The sequence below is a fragment of the Raphanus sativus genome, chromosome 4 (genome assembly GCF_000801105.2).
Source record: "Raphanus sativus cultivar WK10039 chromosome 4, ASM80110v3, whole genome shotgun sequence".
In the NCBI taxonomy this organism is placed as follows: Eukaryota; Viridiplantae; Streptophyta; class Magnoliopsida; order Brassicales; family Brassicaceae; genus Raphanus; species Raphanus sativus.
This window is the reverse complement of record NC_079514.1, coordinates 6,394,789-6,415,223: the sequence shown is the minus strand read 5'-3', so window position 1 is coordinate 6,415,223 and position 20,435 is coordinate 6,394,789. Positions and strand designations below refer to the sequence as shown.

General features: G+C 36.0%; 4 protein-coding genes across 4 annotated transcripts; 2 read left to right on the top strand and 2 right to left on the bottom strand.

Moving 5' to 3' along the window:
* The first annotated feature begins 3,903 nt into the window (after nucleotides 1-3,903).
* LOC108854655 (uncharacterized) lies at nucleotides 3,904-5,208 on the top strand. Its single transcript, XM_018628267.2, has 4 exons — nucleotides 3,904-4,073; nucleotides 4,159-4,402; nucleotides 4,511-4,585; nucleotides 4,674-5,208. Exons 2-4 carry the CDS (start codon nucleotides 4,247-4,249, stop codon nucleotides 5,007-5,009), a joined length of 567 nt encoding a protein of 188 aa, XP_018483769.2. The 5' UTR covers nucleotides 3,904-4,073; nucleotides 4,159-4,246; the 3' UTR covers nucleotides 5,010-5,208.
* A 540-nt stretch (nucleotides 5,209-5,748) lies between these two features.
* On the top strand, nucleotides 5,749-7,765 carry LOC108854650 (protein OSB2, chloroplastic). Its single transcript, XM_018628263.2, has 7 exons — nucleotides 5,749-6,281; nucleotides 6,371-6,509; nucleotides 6,626-6,785; nucleotides 6,941-7,050; nucleotides 7,171-7,318; nucleotides 7,413-7,477; nucleotides 7,569-7,765. The coding sequence occupies exons 1-7, from the start codon at nucleotides 5,902-5,904 to the stop codon at nucleotides 7,695-7,697; spliced, it is 1,131 nt and encodes a 376-aa protein (XP_018483765.1). The 5' UTR covers nucleotides 5,749-5,901; the 3' UTR covers nucleotides 7,698-7,765.
* An 85-nt stretch (nucleotides 7,766-7,850) lies between these two features.
* Nucleotides 7,851-9,688, bottom strand: LOC108854654 (multiple organellar RNA editing factor 1, mitochondrial-like). The gene is made up of 5 exons (XM_018628266.2): nucleotides 9,266-9,688; nucleotides 8,932-9,029; nucleotides 8,777-8,842; nucleotides 8,148-8,683; nucleotides 7,851-8,060 (listed from the first exon to the last, which is right to left on the bottom strand). The coding sequence occupies exons 1-5, from the start codon at nucleotides 9,622-9,624 to the stop codon at nucleotides 8,040-8,042; spliced, it is 1,080 nt and encodes a 359-aa protein (XP_018483768.1). The 5' UTR covers nucleotides 9,625-9,688; the 3' UTR covers nucleotides 7,851-8,039.
* A 178-nt stretch (nucleotides 9,689-9,866) lies between these two features.
* Nucleotides 9,867-12,928, bottom strand: LOC108850110 (polygalacturonase QRT3-like). Its single transcript, XM_057009019.1, has 3 exons — nucleotides 12,618-12,928; nucleotides 11,185-11,412; nucleotides 9,867-10,968 (listed from the first exon to the last, which is right to left on the bottom strand). The coding sequence occupies exons 1-3, from the start codon at nucleotides 12,915-12,917 to the stop codon at nucleotides 9,937-9,939; spliced, it is 1,560 nt and encodes a 519-aa protein (XP_056864999.1). The 5' UTR covers nucleotides 12,918-12,928; the 3' UTR covers nucleotides 9,867-9,936.
* Nucleotides 12,929-20,435: the final 7,507 nt, after the last annotated feature.

Genomic DNA, 20,435 nt, shown 5'->3' with positions numbered 1-20,435 from the left:
GTTTTTTATTTTTTTATTTTACTCAAAAGTTCTTTAAAATGAAATGCAGTTGTGTCTTTCATAAAGGCTTATCAATGTTTGTGCTTCTAAAACTCTCCTCTCACATAGAAACAAGTCAACAATCAATTTGCTTTCCTTTAGATCTGGAACTAAAGCAGTCAAGACATGTTACAAGTCACATAAATATGATATAAGTTAACATAAGAGATGTGTCAGAAACCTCTGTCAACTGTAACACATTCTCGACCAACCATCAGTACTGTCTGCTTAAAAAATGTCAGGCACATCTGTCCATACTGAGGGCAACTATTCGTAGAGACGGTTTAGGAGGAAGATCCCCAACGAACAATTTGCAGATCAAGACACCGCGCCAATAATTTCCACTTCAGGTATATGATTGGTTTATACTTTCCCAAATAGTTATTGACAAACCGGGCATCACCGCAAGTGAGAATAGTGTTTGGTGATAGTATTGGCTTCGTCACTCTTTCTTTCAACCATAAATACATCGGGAATCTGATGTATTGATATGTTCTTCATATCAAGCCGGGAAACTTACCCGAGATTCGTTTGGCTAGCTAGGAAGTTCGGTTACGGTATGTATCTAAGGAACTTAGTCACGTGGAGATATCTTTCTGGTTGTCATCAATCTTGGACAACCATTAGCACACATATACTGCGGCTAGTTCTTGCTTATATACTCTGCATCTGTGAAAGTAAGGCTTCTGGTACTATGCAAGTAATTCAAAAGAGCAGGAAATGTTGAGCACACCAGATGAGCATGAAATCTCAGAGACATTGTTGCAACGAAGAACGTCTTGACCAAGCTTAGCATCTGCAGCTTTAAGACTTTTGAGAGAAACCGGAACGTTAAAGAGGTTGAGTGATGGAAGATTTGAAGACGGAGGAAGTTTCAGGTTCGGTAAGAAATTTCTAAAACCATCCATAAGCAAAGGAACTTCGAAGTCGGTTTTGTTGTGTTTCACCACGTTGTCTATAGCTGCAATGTGAGCTGGCTCCATGTCGTTGGTTGAGAAGCTTTGTTGGTTAGGGAAGTTTGGGTAGAGACTAGCGTACATCATGTCGATCAAGAACTTCTTCCAAGAAGCTTGCCAACCATTGGTTCTTGATTTGGGTATCTGAACCGGGTTTGTATTAGAGATATGTCGGGCCGGAAGATGTGTATCTTACGGACCAAGATTGTGAAGCCCGTGAAACCCATAAAGACCCTGAAGACTAAAAGGAAAGATTTGAAGATCAAGTCAATCTCAAGATATTTTTAGCATATTTACATTAAGTGTTTAGGAAAGTTAGCATTATCTATTGTTAACATTAGGTTAATATTAGCAATATATATATATGCATATTGTATTCTCTTATCAATCACAACACAATAATATATCATATTCTATTCTACTTTACATGGTATCAGAGCAGACGATTCTTTGGGATCGAACTTAAAACTTCCATTTTTTTAAAGCTTTGATGGTGCACATCGTTGGTGTTGGCGATGCTGAAAAAGATGGTGATGATACTGACGATGAAGATGACCCGGATAATGACGTGAAAGCATGAAGTAATGTGCACGTGATTTGTTCCTTATATTAAAGTCATTGGGTTTGGTTATAGTAATTTAGAAAAGGTTAATGGTTTTTTTTTTCTAGCTTGATTTGGATACATCCAATAATTATTATGCTAAGCTAAGGTCTTGATTTATCATACGGTTTTGACAAGTTTTTAAGTTTGAAGGGTTCGGGTTTGGGTTTGTTAACCTGTTACAATATTTGTCACGGGAATATTTTAGGAGATGATTGGTCATGGGTTAGTTTAAGAGATTTATTCTATAGTTTAGAATGTCTCAATATTTGTTTTGATTTTTCCATAGTTTGGAATACTGTTGGTTATAGTTTAACCATTACGGGGGAGTTCTAGTAGAACGTTCAAGTTTTAGGTCAATTTGTTTAGTCCAAGTTACGGACTGTCCGAGATAGGACGATTATTTTGGAGCTGCAGTTGCGCCCACGGGATGTATTCCCATTGTCAAGACCAAAGAAGAACTGAAGTTTTCATCTCTCGTTGTCTAAGTTGAAGTTTATTCCCGAAGGAATCTACTGATTTGTTTTCCTCGATATAGTGTCCACGACATACGTGGTCTGCTTTGTGGTTGCAGATTTGCGTGTTGCATCCCACGTTTGTCGTGCGGGGGAGTATTAGAGATATGTCGGGCCGGAAGATGTGTATCTTACGGACCAAGATTGTGAAGCCCGTGAAACCCATAAAGACCCTGAAGACTAAAAGGAAAGATTTGAAGATCAAGTCAATCTCAAGATATTTTTAGCATATTTACATTAAGTGTTTAGGAAAGTTAGCATTATCTATTGTTAACATTAGGTTAATATTAGCAATATATATATATGCATATTGTATTCTCTTATCAATCACAACACAATAATATATCATATTCTATTCTATTCTACTTTACAGTTTGCTTTAGCATTTTCGGTGAATCTCATGTTCATATAGACGTAGAACCCTCTCCACTACTTTGGGAAGAACACAGCTCACCAACTGCAAGGTAACTGGTGAAGGTAAGGTGTGTGTAGATGAATCTGTTTAAAGAACTCTGTTGGGTTCTATTTCATTTCTCTAAACCTCATAATTAATGATGTAGGAATTGAATTTAAAATAAAAATAGTTTTATAATTTTTACAAATAGTTTTTAAATGATAATAAAATTTGATAAATTCACTAAAATACATTTTAATATCCAAAATATATATTTAAATTATTATAAGCCGGCAAACTACAAGTACAAAATATTTCGGATATTTCAGCTCAAATATGCTTATGCAGATTTTATGTGGATAATCAAGTACCATAAATGATAAATGCACTTTAATAACATAGATAACCAAATTATTTTTTTTTAAACTTTTCAACATACTATTATCATTTATCATAATCGGGATGACAGAAAATAAAAAGTCTTACACCAGTTTTTTGGAAAAGAAACAGAGTATAAATTTAATTTTTACATGTACGTGTATTTCAGATATAAGTTTTTTTAAGGCTAAAAGAAAGCATAAGTTATTAAGCGGAATGCTTAAATTAAAATATTATAACTCTTTCTAGGGCTGGGCATAAAACCCGTAACCCGAAATCCGAACCGAACCCGAACCGAAAAACCCGATCCGAACCGAATCCGAATTCTAAAAAATATCCGAATGGATCTTGTAGGGTGTTACAAAACATATCCGAACCCGAAGTGTTATTAACCGAACCCGAATGGATAATCCGAAAAACCCGAAAACCCGAAAAACCCGAAAAATATCCGAACAAACCGATTCGAATGTCCGAATTAATATATAATATAAATATTTAAAACATAAATATGTACTTCAAATATTCAATTTCATGTTTATTTCAACATGATATCTAACAATAAGTATCTAATTTTTTTAAAAAAATATCTTAAATACTCCATTATATATAAATAAGTATATATTTTTATGTTTTTCTATTGAATTTTAGATTTTACTTAGGGTATATCCGAACCGATCTGATATAACCCGAATCCGAATGATATATGGTTACTTCGGGTATTAACCGAACCGAACCGAAACCGATGTGTTATATCCGAACCCGAACCGAACTTGTAGATTTACTAGAATGGGACCTAGAAGGTGTTACAAAATAGAACCGAAATCCGAAAAACCCGAACCGAACCCGAATGGGTACCCGAACGCCCAGGCCTAACTCTTTCTGTAGTTTTTTATCTCATATTAATATATTATGAAATATCAAATGACAAGACCCATTAACGAGAAATTAAGGGATTCATTCACATACGATATAAAAAACGAATTCATCTGATCCGTTAGCGTATATAAAATACATAATCCGTTTCGAAAACACTTCCCTCTCATACTCTTTTATCATCGAGCTTCTCCCTCGCGTAACAGAGCGTAACAGAGCGTAACTTCTTATTCACGTAACAGAGATCTTCGACCAAGCTTCTTACTCTCCGTCACCAAGATAATCAGAGCAAGCTTATTCCTCACATCATCCGATTGGTTAGCATCTTACTATCCTCTCTCTCCAGTCTTGTTCGTTCTTGAAAGTAATCAATTTGCATAAATTAATCTTCTTCTTTCACAGAGATCGCCGGAGCTATTATTCTCCCGTTCTTGAAGAATCCATAATCTTATACCAAAGAGATCACGAGATAGTCTTCCTCCTCTCTCTGATGGGATCATTGGCAGCTATTCAACTGTTGGTGGAAGACAGCTTTTCTGAACTCTGTCCCAAGGCAAATCACGGCAGAACAAAACGCGTCCTCCGATTAAGATCCTGCGATACCGTGTGCACAAGATGCACATACCCTATGGAACCCACGCTTAAGGTAACTTGTTCGCGACTGATTTTTCTTGAATGGTGGTCGCCGAGTTTTCTTTCGGTTATTGGCAATAGCTATGGTGTCTCTGACATGGGAATTTGATATTATTTATAGGTTCTCAAGTATAGAGATGAAAACTGCGTTTGGGTTGATGAACTCGGACGTTTTGTTGAATGTTCACGTGTCCAGGTAAGAAGCAAGAAGTGATGTACCATGTATCAAGATGACAGAAACAGTACTTAATGATGATCAACTAAATGCGTTTCGTTTTTTGCAGGTGGAAGTCAATGCAGGCAGAGAGCTCATACGACTGAACCAGAACCATACGGAGTACAACTGCGAAGTAGATAACTTCTGTTCTCTGGCTTGTAAGATTGACAACGTGATGAATCAGTTTGGGACCTTGTCAAGCATAAATTTGGTGAATCGTCAAGCGAGGAAAAGGAGGACAGGGGGAAGGAGGAAAGGAGATGTGGGTATCTTTCATCGTTTTTTCAGGATTTTTTTGGTTACAAGGAGAGCGAGGTCTGGAGGTCGACGAAGAAGAATATCTACGGCTGCTGCTGAGGATGCACGTCTCCCTCCAAAGAAGAGGAGGAACAGGGGAGGATAGTGCATGGTCTTTGTGCTGGTGATATGCCTCTGAAGGAAATGCATAGATAGCCAAGCAGTTTACATCCACATCGATCTTATTCTTACATTTTCTTACCCTTTTTTCATTTTGGTTTGGGTTGAACAAAAATTAGGGAGCCCTTTGAGTTTTACTTTCTCGTTCTTTCTGTAAATAGTGGAGGAGCCAAATGAGCTTTGTTGCTGCAAACATATATGATCCATTTCATATATTTATGAAAATTGATTCAGTTTCGGTCTGGTATAGTTCGTTCTTTTGAGTCGGATATGTCATATATATGTGTAACCAAACAAACCTAGTCAGTTTTATGAAAATTATATATATTTCAAGTAACTATATGATGATTTGGATAAAAACCTAAGATGATTCAGATTATTTTGGATAATTTAGATACTTTGAAAATTTGAATTTTTCCAAATTTTTGATATTTAAATAGATTTTAAAATTATACATATTACATATATAATACATATATTTGGTTTTTCATTCACAGTTTGATTATCTTTATTTTGCAAAAGAAACATAAGAATTGTCTGGGTTATTTTGAGTTGATTTCGGTTTTCCGCTCAAGTTTTTATAAGAAAGAGCAAATCAAAAGTAAAGTATGGACCTAAATAGGGCTCAGTTCAAAAGAAATATAGGCCCAAATAAAAATCTGTGAAACCAAATATGTACTGTGATAATAAGAGACACAATGAATCACGCGGCGGCAATTAAACGACAGTAAATCACTAATCACTATCCATTCATCATCCATTTTCTCCTATTTGTGTTCCTTGCTCCTTAAACCCTTCACAAAAATCAGGGTGTCTTCCTCCACAGTCAAAATCCCTTGGTGTGGATTTGATTGATTGTTCCTCGTTTTTATGAAAAGATGAATCTGATTTCCAAATCCTCCCTGACAAGAATCGAGTGCTCGCCGTTTCTCCACCACTCGAGAGCTCCCGAAACCCCAACCGGAAAACGAATCGTCCCTCAGCGAATCCGTTTCCACCCCTCCGCCGTCTCCGGAAGCAGCGGCGGAAAGAAACAAAGAGCCAAGCCACCTCCGAAGACGCTGGTGACTGAGAGGCAGAAGGAGAAGGAAGTGGGTCGGCCAAATGAGATAGCTTACGAGAAGGAAGCAGCGAATTGGGTGAATCTGATTGGTTTTGTGGATCAGCCAGTTCAGTTCGAAGCTTCTCCCGACGGAAAGTTCTGGGCAGGCACTGTTATTTCTCAGAGGTCTGCTTCAGATTCCTCCACTGCTTTCTGGTACTGATTATTATTTTTATCATTTATTGTAATGAAAACGCATTGCTTGGTGTGATTATCATGTAAAGGTTGTGGCTTTTGCTTGACAGGATTCCGATTATATTTGAAGGTGATTTAGCGAAGACAGCTGATCGTTATATAAGCAAAGACGATCTTATTCATGTTTCTGGCAAGCTTTTCATTGATTCCCCTCCTCCCAATATGACATATGCTCAATCCAATGTCCAGGTTTGGCCCTTACTACAGCTAAATTGTATTGCTTGTTTTCACTCTTGAATATGTTTTTTTTTTCTTTAGTTGTACAGATCTTTGTAACCTGAGGTGGTTTGGTTTGCTGATAACAGGTATTGGTACAGAATCTTAGCTTTGTGCAGCCTGCTTCTCCGCCCCTGGTTGTATCATCATCTGAAAAGGAAGAACATGGCATCAAGAAGAAGCCTGTGTCACCGCCTGTGGTTATATCATCATCTGAAAAGGAAGAAACTGGCATTAGGAAGCAGCCTGGTACGTCTCATATCAACTGTTATTCAAGCCTGTGTTGGGTCTGAGCAAGGCTCTTAGGAAGCTAGTTTTTTTTTTTGTATCTCTCGTAGTATCTGGCTAGCCATTGTTTTCAACTCTTTGGGCTAATGGTTTGATGAATTTTTTTGACTCATTAGCTAGAGCTAAGAAGAATATAGTTATGGATGAAGCTTCTGATTCTTGGAATCGCCTCATTGAAAATCCTAAAGACTGGTGGGATCACCGCGAAAATAAAGCTAATGGATTGGTAAGTGGCCCATGTACTTGACAACCTATCAACAACCACATCTTATTCCCGTTATTTTAGTTTGGTGTTTTCTATATCTTTTTACTAGTTTTTTGACTCCTCTGTTTTGCCTGCATGCAGGTAAAGCCAAGGCATCCTGATTTCAAAAGCAAGGACAGCAGTCTCTCACTGTGGCTAAATAAGGCCCCTGCTTGGGTTTTGCCGAAACTCGAAGGACTCGAGTTTGATGTTCTTGTCCCTAAAGGTAGAGGAGTGAAACAGCTCAAAGGTAAAGTTCCCATTGTTTTCCATGTCAAGATGTGTGCCGGCATTTGTTCTTTATGTTCCTCTGAACCAAAATCTGGCCTGAAATGATGGTGTAGGAGAAGAATCATGGAAGGAATTGGTTGAGAATCCTGATAAATGGTGGGACAATAGAATCGACAAGGTAGTATATCGTTTTCTCAGTTTTGTCTTTATCAATCTTTTGAATTAACTGACTATATATCACAATATCGTTGTTGTTTGTTTGTGTGAAGAGAAACGCAAAAGCTCCTGATTTCAAGCACAAAGAGACTGGTGAAGCCCTCTGGCTAAACGAGTCTCCTACTTGGGTGTTATCGAAACTGCCACCAGTCAAGAAGAGACAAGAAATTACTGTCTCGTAGCCTTATTAGAAACGTTATATCCTTGTAAAGAGCTCCAAGTGTTAACAGGATTAATCATTTTTCATCTCTTTCTAAGTTACGCATCAGAGTTGCTTTGAATCTTTGGTCACTACACTTAATATAAGATAGAATAGCTTGATGGATATGGCTAAAAATCTAGAAGAATAATGATCTTTAGAAGAATGATTTGCAAAAGTGTTTCAAGTTTACTGGTGCAGCCAAACAACGTAGAAAGATGACTAAGAACCTATATGTACTCTGAAACTTAATAGAGAGTGTAGCTCTGAATATTCTCTCGTCATTCAGCGCAATTCACAGCAGCAAGCATCGTGTGTCTATCTATTATCTTCTTCCCTGCGGAAACTGAAACAAAGGAACATATCAGTACCAAACATGTGGAAAGTTGAGTGCAACTAAATGCAAAATTCCATTTTAAGGTGAAGCACTTACTTGGTCAGATCCTGGTTGGCCTGCTGGATTATTGTTGTTCCAGTCTCCAGCTGCATTCCTCTGATCAGCATGTGGAATGGTTTGATTCAGCTCTTGTCCAGGACCAGTATGTCCCTGACCATATCCAAGATTGGGATTTCCAGCTCCAGGTGCAGGACTATAGTTTCCATTCCCCTGCGGACTGAAATTCCTAGGCCCTCCTTGTGGTCCTTGGCTATAGTTCCCAGGTCCGATTTGATTATAACCTCCCTGATATGGAGGCACCGGAGATCCCTGCCCTTGGTTGTAACCTCCCTGATATGGAGGTGGTGGAGATCGTGGCGGTCCTTGGTTGTAACCTCCCTGATCGTGAGGACCACCATAGCCCCCTCCACCACCTTGCATTGGAGGTTGTTGACCATAATGTGTGTTTCTTTGGAAGTTTTGAGGACTGCCGCCTTGACGGTCAGATCTCTGATTGAACTTTTCACGGGTTCTCCGGTTCGCCTGCAATGGTGGCGGCCTGTGTGTGATAACTCCGTTCTCATATTTATCCCCTGAAGAAAAACAAGAAAATATTTAAAAAAAAAAAACAATGGTAGAGTTGCAAGAATCAGTAATGAGAAGGTTCTGCAAAAAACCATGCTCACCTCCATACTCTTTGTTCTCAGGATCAATGTATGAATCTGGCAACACGAACACCACTCCAGGTAGATCTGTTAACATGCCAAAACAAGTGAGAAATCCATAGTGAAATAACTTCTTCAAAGAAAAAAAAGAACAAGTGTATTAAAAAACTACAAACCCTTGAACTTTTCGGATTCTTGTTCAGTCATGATAGCTTGAAAACCTTGGTAGGTTGTTGTGCTACATGCATACATCTTCTTCTTGGCCTCTTCCAAGCTGACTCAACCACAAACACCCAAAGAAAAACAAAAAAAAAAAAATTAATATGAGTGATGTCTTGTTTAGCTTCGAACGCATCAGTAAAAAACATCCCAAGCAGAGACAAACAAACGTCACATATTATGTATTCCATATCCTAAATGAGCAAAGGAACAGACACCACGAAAGCAAACTGATTGTGTAATAAAAGAACATCAAAATCTCAAAGACACAGACTTTTGTGATAAACGAACCTGATACCAAGCCCAGCGGCGCAAGTTTGCTCGTAGGCAGAGACCATTTCCTCAGGGGACAGAGGATTATCCTTGGGGAAATCCATGGTGATGAGCCAGTGATTGAAATCGCATCCTTCGAACAGAACATTGTCTTCCGTGATTTCGTCTCCTTCTTTGTAGAGCTTGTACTGCCTCGTCGAAAACAGCCTCGCCGGAGCTCGAGTAGTCACTTCCGTTAACTTCCCTAGAACGGATCTCTGTACCGCCGTCGACACAGATGTTGGAGCAACGGAAGCCGTAGAGAGAGAGAGTGATCGGTTGAGAGATGAAGTAGCTGTGAGTAACGCTCGCCTGAGACGGTGAGAAATCATAGACATGGCTGACGGAGAAGAAGAGGGAAATGTTGGAGAGGAGTGACGTCAATAGTTAGGGCTTTGCGGGGGGTTTTACAATAAATTGATAAATAGTAATTACATTTAAGACCCTTCTAGTTTTGATTCTCTTTAGATGCACCCCCATTTCTTGAGTTTTCGTTTCAAATTTATTCGAAAACGTTTTTGGCCCAAAAACTTAGGCCTTAGTGGGCTTTAGGCGCGAATAAAAGGAGCTTATATATAGATGTTTTAGAAAATAACGAGTTAAATTCTCATTAGGACAAATGATCAAATATGCACACATTGTTGTTTTTACTACTGATAAACGATCACTGACACGGTTCCAGTTACAGCTCTATCAGTTTCTACAACTACAATATTGTTTGAAACATTAGTAACTGCACTCGCAGGAATCTGTCCAGATTGCGCGAAAAACGAATGCTGATAATGTTCTATCCGGTTAGGGAATAACAAAACAGAGGAAAAATCAGCGACCCATCTCGTCCCATTACCAGAAACTCTAGACCTCCCCGTCGTTGATTTCATCACCATCCCTTCAACGTTGTTCTGATCAATCACAACTTGACCAACCTCATGAAACTCTCCTTCCACCTTAACCATCGGAAAATTGTGTTTAGGATCACCAATAAACATGTTATTAACAATATTCACACCGTTAATCTTCCCATGCACCGATCTCAACACGATGTTCGCATCTCCCAAGAACAGAGCGTTTGTGACGTGAACGTGAACGGGGTCTTCGATGACTATCCCCGTGTAATCGAGGTAACAGTTGTCTATCCTCGTCAAATGCGACTTCACTAGAATGCCTATTCCACCAAACCACGTAGCTTTGTTGTAGCAATGCACGCCTGTTACCATATTAGCCTGCCCGTTCAACAAGATCCCGATCCCTGCCGAGAATATGACCACATCGGTTATGGCGTTGTCGGTGCTCGAGATATCGATCCCCGTCCCGGAGAACTGTCTTTCTCGTTTGTCTCCGCCGACCGTCGAATGTTGTCCTAAGAAGGTGTTTGAGATGTACGTCTCGTGACCTCCCTGGACTTTGATCCCTTGTGTTGTGAAATGGAGGAAGTAGCAATCTGTTATTCGGATACGTGCTGAGTTGATTACCAAAATACCCCCTCCTCTGAAGCTCGAGTCGAATAGAACGTCTTTGAAGGTCACATCCTCGAAGAAGATACCAGAGTTCTGGTCTTTCTGGTCGGAGAATGTATCCTGTGGAGACATTTTCATTGGTTTACCGGAGTTTGATGCCACGAGTTCGATCAAATGCCGATCACCGGGAAACACTTCTGATGCCCGGAAAGTCCCTCCTTTTACCTAAATTACACAACAAGTCAAGATTCAATATTAGTTTACAGCTTTATTTTAACAAAAGTCCCATTCGTTGAAAAATAAGTAAATATTTATAAAAATATCCAAAATTTTGTATAAAGTTTCTTTAATAAAAAGTCCAATTTGTTGAAATAAAAGTACGTATTCAAAATTTTTTTTTTTTTGCAAATTTTCATAAGCAAAGACTTTTAAGGTACTAACCAGGAGGTTTCCACCACCGGAGGAAGGGAACGTGAGAGGTTTTCCGATCTTGTAACTGCCACCTTGGAGATCAATAATAACACCTCCAAGATCAGCGACACGTGGCAGCATGTTAAGCTCAGTTTGTAACTGAAAAGCATCGGTTAAAGCTTCGAGTATTGCGTCACTACTGTCTTGTCCACCTGTCGGGTCAGCTCCGTAGCTAATTGGGTATATAACTCTTCCCACCTGCACCAACACAATTATACTCACACGCTAACAAAATGGGAATTCGGCCATAAAAAACCTCAACTTTGCGCGAATTGCCAAAACAAACATGAACTTTTGGATTGACCAAAAAAACACTAAACTTTCATTGACTTGCCAATTAATTAACAATATTTTCGTTGACTTGCCAATTTAGCAGGCCGTCAGTTAATTTAACAAACGTAGTTTAGTGTTGGCGTTAAAGTAAAACGACGTCGTTTTCAAATGAGATGAAACGACGTCGTTTTATATGATTTGAAAAATAAAAACAAGTAGCCCCCTGGATTCGAACTCGGGTTGGATAGGACTTATGACAAGGTGTTTTACCACTGGGCTATTGACATTTTCAATGTACTTACTAACATATTTAATTTTATTTGGTACTCATTGAATATAAAAAAATTCTCTAAAAACTTAAAAATATCTTTAAAATTCCAAAATTGAAAAAAGAAATAGTTTTATAAAATTAATTTTGAAATTAAAATAAAAATATTTTTTTTCTTAAAATAAAAAAATTAAAAAAAAAATCAATATCTAGCTTAAAAAATCGAAATTTAATTTTTTTTTATAAAATAAATTTTTTTTTTCTTAAATTTCGATTTTAAGCTAGATATTGAATTTTTTAAAAGATTTTTATTTTTTAGGAAATTTTTTTTTCATTTTAATTTCAAAATTAATTTTATAAAAATAATTTTTTTTTCAATTGTTTGGAATTTTAAAGATATTTTTAAGTTTTTAGAAAAACAATTTATATTCAATGAGTATCAAATAACATTAAATATGTTAGTAAAAACAATGAAAGTGTCACTAGCCCAGTGGTAAAACACTTTGTCATATGTCCTACACAACCCGAGTTCGAATCCAGGGGCTACTTGTTTTTATTTTTCAAATCATATGAAACGACGTCGTTTCATTTCATTTGAAAACGACGTCGTTTCACTTTAACGCCAACAATAAACGACGTTTGTTAAATTAACTGACGGCATGCTAAATTGGCAAGTCAACGAAAACATTGTTAATTAATTAATAAGTCAATGAAAGTTTAGTGTTTTTTTGGCCAGCCCAAAATTTTATGTTTATTTTGGCAATTCGTGCAAAGTTGAGGTTTTTTATGGCCGATTTCCCCTAACAAAATACATTCACACGTGCGTGTATATACACATACTGAAAATGTGGGAGATGCTTACCATTTTGGGAAATGGAGAAGAAGGAGAGGACAATGGTGGGAGAGAAGGAGTGGCTGCGAGTCTTGCTTGAATCTTGTCTTGGATTTCAAGAAGCTTTGTCATGTCTCTTCTTAAGGATGATATCTCATCAAATTTAGTTGAAACAGTGATGAGAAACAGTAACAAGCAAACAAAGCGATAGAGTCTCATCTCGTTCTTCTTGATTTTTGCCTTTTTCTTGAGAGAAGGAGAGAGAGAGAGAGAGAGAGAGAGAGAGTAAACTATGAGGAGTGGTTTATAAAGAAGATGCAGGCTAGTCATTAAAGGTCATTATTTGTGTTGGAAATGTTTGCTTTACTATTCCAATGAACCGACTCGAATTCCGATTTTATTTAACAGAATGATTTTATTTTTAGTAGGTATTTTTGCTTTATTCACACGGAAATGCAAAGACTATAAAAAGATCAAGCATGCATGTTTGGTATAAAGCTGAGTTCATAAAGTTATACAACTCTTTGATGACTGGCCAATGACAATAAATTTGTGATTTTTTAATCATAGATTATGCTTTCGTAGTTTATGTTATACTAGTCTATATAATAATACAATATATGTCATTTTACGGTTTTAACTTTTAAATCAACCAATTATTAATTTATTTGTCTGATTCTGCAATTTTTTTTGTTTTTGTTTTTTGAGAGATAGATTCTGCAATTTTACTATGATATTTCATGTTATACGTACGAACTTCTGAAGCATCATTGATTTATGAGAAAATAAATCTTTCGTATTAGACTTTGCTTACACCCCATGTTATACTTTAATCGTCATAAAGTTTGCTTTGTTCCAAATTATTCATCAATTATAAGAGAATAATACTTTTGATTTTCACCGACTTTCTTTGTTAATAAAGTATTTAGCTTTCCATGACAAAAAAAATTTTTAGCTTTCTTTTGCAAAAAAAAAAAAAAAAGAAATTTGCAGAATGATTACTGAAAAATTATACTCCCTCTGTTCCTGTAAGATCCATGTTTTAGAATTTTCACACTTATTAAGAAAAACATAAAATTTTAGTTACCAATGCATTGTTTTTATTAATTAACAATTCCCCAAAATTTTGAACCAATAAGATTTTAATAAATACAATTATATTTTTGGAAATATACAATTTTTCATTAATTAATGTCTTGAAAATGTAGAAAATATATCTTTTTGAAACAAATTTTTTTTCTAAAACATGAATCTTTTAAAAACAGAGGGAGTAATGGAAATTCAATGTTGGGAATATCAATTAATTTACTTTAAGGGGAACACCTAAATAAGTAGATGCAGAGCCTTGAAGTCTCCTTCATAGATCTTTCTTCTTTTGTTGCCGTACTTTGTAGACAACTATTTACAAAGTTACTTTTATTTGATTCTAAATTTCTAGTGTAAGGAAAAATAGAGCAGATAGTTGTTGAACCAAAACATAATTTCAGAAGTAATAATACTAGCAAATTTATTAGTCATTGCATTGTATTGAGAAAGTAAAAGGAACTAGTAAATGTCTGCCAACAACTCTTCAATGTAATAACAATGAAACTCATTGATCCACCCTTACATAAACTTTCGCAGTAACAGGTGCGTTTGTCTCAACGAACCCACCACCTTCACGCGCTACAAGCGTGTACTACACGTGGTTGATCAAATTCGGGAACAACATAACTGGGTTAAAAATCGACGGTCCAAGACGTTCCGTCTCCATCAACCGATCCTATATCCACCGTTGATCTGGTGGTCGTTGATCTAGTGGTCAACGACCACCTAGTCAACATTCTCAAAAACCTTACTCGTCTGATCCAATTAATCTGGTCCCCGATTCCCCATTACCCGACCCGGAAAACATATTGTCAACAATGTTAACCCCACGAACCACATCATTTATCGATTTAAACTTGGGCCTAATATCTTCAGAATTTATTGGCCCATTTGGATTGCACGGTATAATATCTTCGTTGCCATGGTCATAATGGAAATGATTTTCTAAATTGTTTCAAATTAGTCCAAATCAATATAACTTGTCTAAGCAATAAAATATATTAAGTTCTCTGATTTTTTAAATAATTTAAATTTAACCGTGTTTTAGAATTACCATGTTCCCTAATTAAAAAGTGGTTTACAATTCACTTAGGTATATTATATTGTACTAATTAATTTGTCTATAATCAAACATTGAGCTTTTGCTATTATACTATTATAAGCACACAAGTTTGTTCGATTTATCATTTTGTATAACTAGTTTTTTTTTGATATCTTATAAAAGTAATTTTTAAAAGATAATATTTAACATATATAATATAATAAATAAATAATTTGTTAATGTTTAAATTCTGATAATCTAACAATATGCTTAATTGTTGTTTAGCGGCTTCTTGACATTGCACCTTCAAGACATACTAGTGGACAACTGGATTCAACAACAAATGCCTAATGGCTGAGTGACTGGTTTACATTAATTAGTTCATTAAATAATAAGTCAAATAATTAATTTATGCAAATAAGAGTAATAACTGAAAGAAATACATTATGAATAGATTAACAAAAATAAAAATGTTCTCTTGTTTGTTTATAGCATCTTAAAGACTCAGCGGCTCTGATTGTAAGTGGTCACATTTATTTTTCAACATTTCAACCGCTTCAGCATTTTAAAGTAAGGGCCCGACTGGTTCAAACGCAGCTGTTGCAGTTGCGGTTGCGGGAGTTTGCGGCTGCGGGTGGTTGCGGTTGCAAGCGTTATTTAGCGTTTTGTATGACTGGCACAACGTTTGAAAATTGTTGCGTTTGCGGGATATTTGTGACTGGTTGATTATGAAATATTGCAGCAGTTTAATAATAAGTTACCAATATAAACATATTATAATATTATAAAAAATATAAAACATACTATCTTGATAAAATATAATAACTATTAATATAATATAATTAATAATAATATTTTATTTATTTATTTATTTTAAATTAGTTGAAAGTTATAATTTTAATAATTAATTTTTTGAAGATTTATATTAAAACTTTTAAAAGAATACTTTATATTTGTATCTATATTAATTTTTTAAAAATTCTAATGAATAGCTAGTTTAAAATTTTTATAAAAAAATTATGATAATGTTTGTGAATTTAAATTAATAATTAAAATGCGTATATATTTTTATTTATAATATTTTTATTTTCAGATTTTTAATTTTTAATTTAAAAATTTAAAATATTTTTAAAATTTAATTTTATATTTATGTATCCAACCGCAACCGCCCGCAACCGCAAACGCTAGCTGGAATCAGCTTTTGATTTTAAGAGGTTCAGAGCGGTTTGCAGCGATTTGTAGCGGTTTATATGATTGTTTTGAAACGCTGTCAACCGCCATCAATCGCAAAAGCTGCGTTTGCGGGTGGTAGCGGGGAAACCAGTCAAGCCCTAAGTAATACTCATCGTGATCAATCCTACACGTTTCAAGTAGGGGACTGAGTAAGCTATATCCGTAAAATTTGATTCGATCTGTTATTCCTTTTAATTCGATCCGAAAAATCTGGATATGCGTAACTTTACGAATCAAAATAAATACTAAACTTCAATATCCACCAAAAAGAGCAAATCACAAAAACTCATTTTTTAAAAACGAATATCTAATCTGATCCGTAATGTACATATGCATATATAAAATTATATATAATTTAATATCTCTATATAGATTTTTAATTATTTTACCCACTAAATTAATTATTTGGTTACTAATTTTTTTAAATAATTTGTAATGAAATATTATTATTCTATATAAAATTCCTTTTCTTTTAATTTATTTGAAAAAATGGAATTTTTTATTATTTTTATCGGATCGACGGATCGAATCAGATATCCGGTAAATATACTGATTTTTTCGGATATCCGTAACACCGAATATCCAAAACATCACGGATCTCAGATCGAAAAATCGATTATTCGTACAGAACAGTAGATCACTGATATTCTTAAAATTCCAGATATCTGTTATGTGTCATTCCTAGCTAAGAGTATCTCTAATGCACTACTCAATTTTTTTCTTTCAAAATACAGTAAAAATGAATATAAAGTAAAAGTGTTTCAATCATATTTCATTTCTCATTCTATAATAAAATCATACAAACAAAAAATAGATTACTCCATTTATAGAGTAAACTTTAAAATGGAATAAAATATAAAATTAGGTTTGAACATTTGTTACTTTATATTCAATTTTACTCCATTTTTTTTGTCAACTTTGGTCACTTTAGATCTTTAATCTTCTGACTGAGGTAAAGAAGGGTCGAACCCCTCACGCCAGGATCCGAAGGTATAGCTCAGTAACCACTTGGCTACGAACGATCAGTCATTCAATTTTACTCCATATCGTAGGAAAATATCAGGTTAAGTTGGGAATGTCCTAAGACTAAAAGTCCGTTGAACGATGCAAAATTTTTAAAATAATAAAGCTGGTTAAATTTGCATTTGTTGACTTGTTGTTGTAAACAAAATTCGAAAATCGTGAAATGGATTTGTCCTATCAACAACAAACATGTTCGAGGGCAATTATATGGCCTTAGTTTATTATTTTTACGAATGTTAATGTGCATGACACATTTTTTTTTAATATAACAAGTCGAAAAAAGTTAATGTGCATGACTAGATATGCAATAATTGAAGTTGGACAATTTCTATATATTTTTTATAAAGTTGGACAATTTACAAACGTACCGGCTCAGAATATTCAATTTAACAAAACGGGTTATGTGTTGGCGTAAGCAGATAATAATATAACAAAAAACTAATTTTAGATCATAACTAAATTTACTTTGGTTCGACTAACAATTTGAGCTCGATGAGTATATATGTATCTACGTGAACTCCTATGAAAATGTTATATAATCCACTTTTTCAAGGCTAACATCAATTTTAGTTAAGTAAAAAAACATCAATTTTAGCAAAAAGAAAGGCTAACATCAACATATATACACTAAAAAAATTAATTATGTAAGTATAGTGCTCATATAAGAAAATTATAGTGGTTCTGACATAAAATTTATGTATGTTTTTAAATCAGACAGTATGATTTATGTCTCGTGAGTCATGAATCATGAAATTTGTGTTAATATATTAATCAGTGAATAATTATAAACCAAAATAGTATGTGCGTCCAAAAACCAAAATAATATGTGCGTCCAAAAAAAAAAAAAAAAAAAAAAAAAAAAAAATCAGTGAATAACGTACGTACGCCACAGGAGCTATTTATAAAGTAACAAGTAACACTAACTTAATATTAAACTTTTAATGAAAGCATCCACACGATATAAACCAAGTATGTCACGTGCGTCGATCACGTGAAATAGTAGGTCGGATGCTAGAATCTTCGTCCTGTGGGGATGGAGTGGATCCCATTTTTTTGCTTTATAGGTAAAAGGAAAATTGCATCACGACTCACGAATCACTAAACATTTCAAATAAACAAATTTCTGGTTAAAGACATATAATAAAATCTCCAAATGCATATAAAAAGATATAAATCAATAACGGAAGAGACGGAAAATACGAAAAAGTGTTTTTTATACGCTAACGTTACCATCATGATTTTCTGGATATCACTACTTGTGTTTAGTTTATTTCATCACAATATTAATGCACTATATTGAAGGTGTATGGGAAGACGATGCTGTAGCAGAGCTGAAGTAGTTCATGAAGTGTGACATGAACTACTACATCAGAGAGGTGGTTCGTGAGAAGCACGTATCAAGACCGATGTATTAAAAGAAGATTTAATGAAGAGGGACATTAAAGGAATACTTGAAGAAGAAGCAATCGATCTAAAAAGAAAAGGAAGATTGGCTTATTCGCTGAAGTAGAAGAAATGGAAAGTTTCCATTGGGTAGATAGATTAGATCTAGGGCTTCCTCAAAAATATATAAAGGAGGCGTTGGCACTGTGTTGCCGGTTAACACACAGGGAGAGCTTTTAGCAATAGAGAGTTTTGTACGTCCTAAGAAGGAGAAGCAAAGCATCTAGGGGTTAAGAGCTTAGGTGGTTCAGAGTCTGTCTTAGATCTCTGAACGAGTTGACTAGCAAACAAGTCGAGGTTTGTCTTGAGCTTGTTTGATTTATTGCTTTTAAGAAGAACGTATAAGAGCTTTTGAAAGAATAAATATAGTCGTATTTCTTGGAATTGAATAACCCTGTACTACTGTGTGTTCTACATAGCATAGCTTGCTTATCTTACATTAACAATTGGTATCAGAGCAGGTATCTGTGCTTTGTTTATTTAAACAGGTAGATCCTGCGGAGTAAGATGGATAGCTATCGCGAGTTGGTGATAAGTTCCAAGGTGATCCTTGAAGTAGGAAACTATGGATTCTGGAAGGCGCGCATGAAGGCTACAATCAAGGGTATTGACCCATTGGCGTGGAAGGCTGTGGAATCTGGTTGGAAATCACCTGTTGCAAGAGCCGAGGATGGAACAGACGTTCCAAAACTGGAGGAGCTCTGGACTGATGATGAGAACAAGATGGCTAAGTTCAATGCTCGTGCACTAACTGTCATACATTGCAGTGTAGCAAGGAAGCAGTTTGAACTAATTCAAGGATGCGAGGCAGCAAAGGATGCATGGGATATTCTGCAGAAGCATTTTGAAGGAACCTCAAAGGTTCAGAGTTCTAGAAAGGATATGCTTGCAACAAGATTTGAAGAGCTAAAGATGGAGGATAATGAATCTGTTGGAGATTTCAGCTCAAAGATTAGCTCACTAGCACAAGAAGCACTTACGCTTGGGAAGAAATACAAAGAGAAGAAACTTGTGAAGAAGTTCCTGAGGTGCCTGCCGTCTAAGTTCATGGCATACAAAGCAGCTATGACCGTCTCCTGTAACACTGACGAGATGACATTTGATGAAGTGGTTGGAATGTTACAAGCTCATGAGATGGAAGTAGCTGGTGTGTCTGGTGGAATGAAGGAAAAAGGAATTGCGCTTGCATCAGTTGAAAAGGAGCCTATGGATGATAACGACCCTGTGAGTCTCCTGGTCAGAAGGTTTGATAGAGCTCTACGAAAAGTGGAGAATGGGCAGAAGAAGTTTAGCCAAGGTAGAAAGACGTCTGAGCCAGAGAAGAACTACAGGAAGAATGATGCTAAGTGCTATGAATGCAAGGGGTATGGTCACTTTCGAACTGAGTGTCCCACAGTGAAAAGAAGAGAGATTCAGTGTCATAACTGCAAGGGATATGGACACACTCAAGCTGAGTGCGAGTCGGATGGTAGGAGAAAGCCAGAAAAATCCATGATAGGAATCAATGACAGCGAGTCCGACAGCGAAAGTGAAGAGGAAGTGAACAACTTTGTGGCGTTTCTAGGAATCGTGGAGTGTGACTCAGGATCTGAGAGTGAGGCTGAGCAAGAAAATGACTTAGATGAAAGCTACAAGGAAGTTCGAGAGACGCTAGTGAAGCTGGGAACGGAGAATTTGGCATTGGCTAAAGAGAAGGCACGACTGGAAGTTGAAGTACAAGTGTTGAAGGATGACCTCAACAGAGAAGCTGAGTTGGCTAAGGAAAGTGTGAATCTGATTAAAGAAAAATTGGTCCTGTCTAAGCAAGCGGACGAGCTCAGAGAAGAACTACTGGCTGAAAGAAAGAGAGCAGCTGATCTTCAAGCTGAATTAGATCAGCAATATCGGAAGATTAAGATGCTCACGGGAACCAAGCAACTTGACAAGATTCTGAGCAGTGGAAGAACTGAAAACTCATTGATGGGACTTGGTTACACTGGAAGACAGAGTAGCTCAACAGGTACAACACGCTTTGTGTCTGG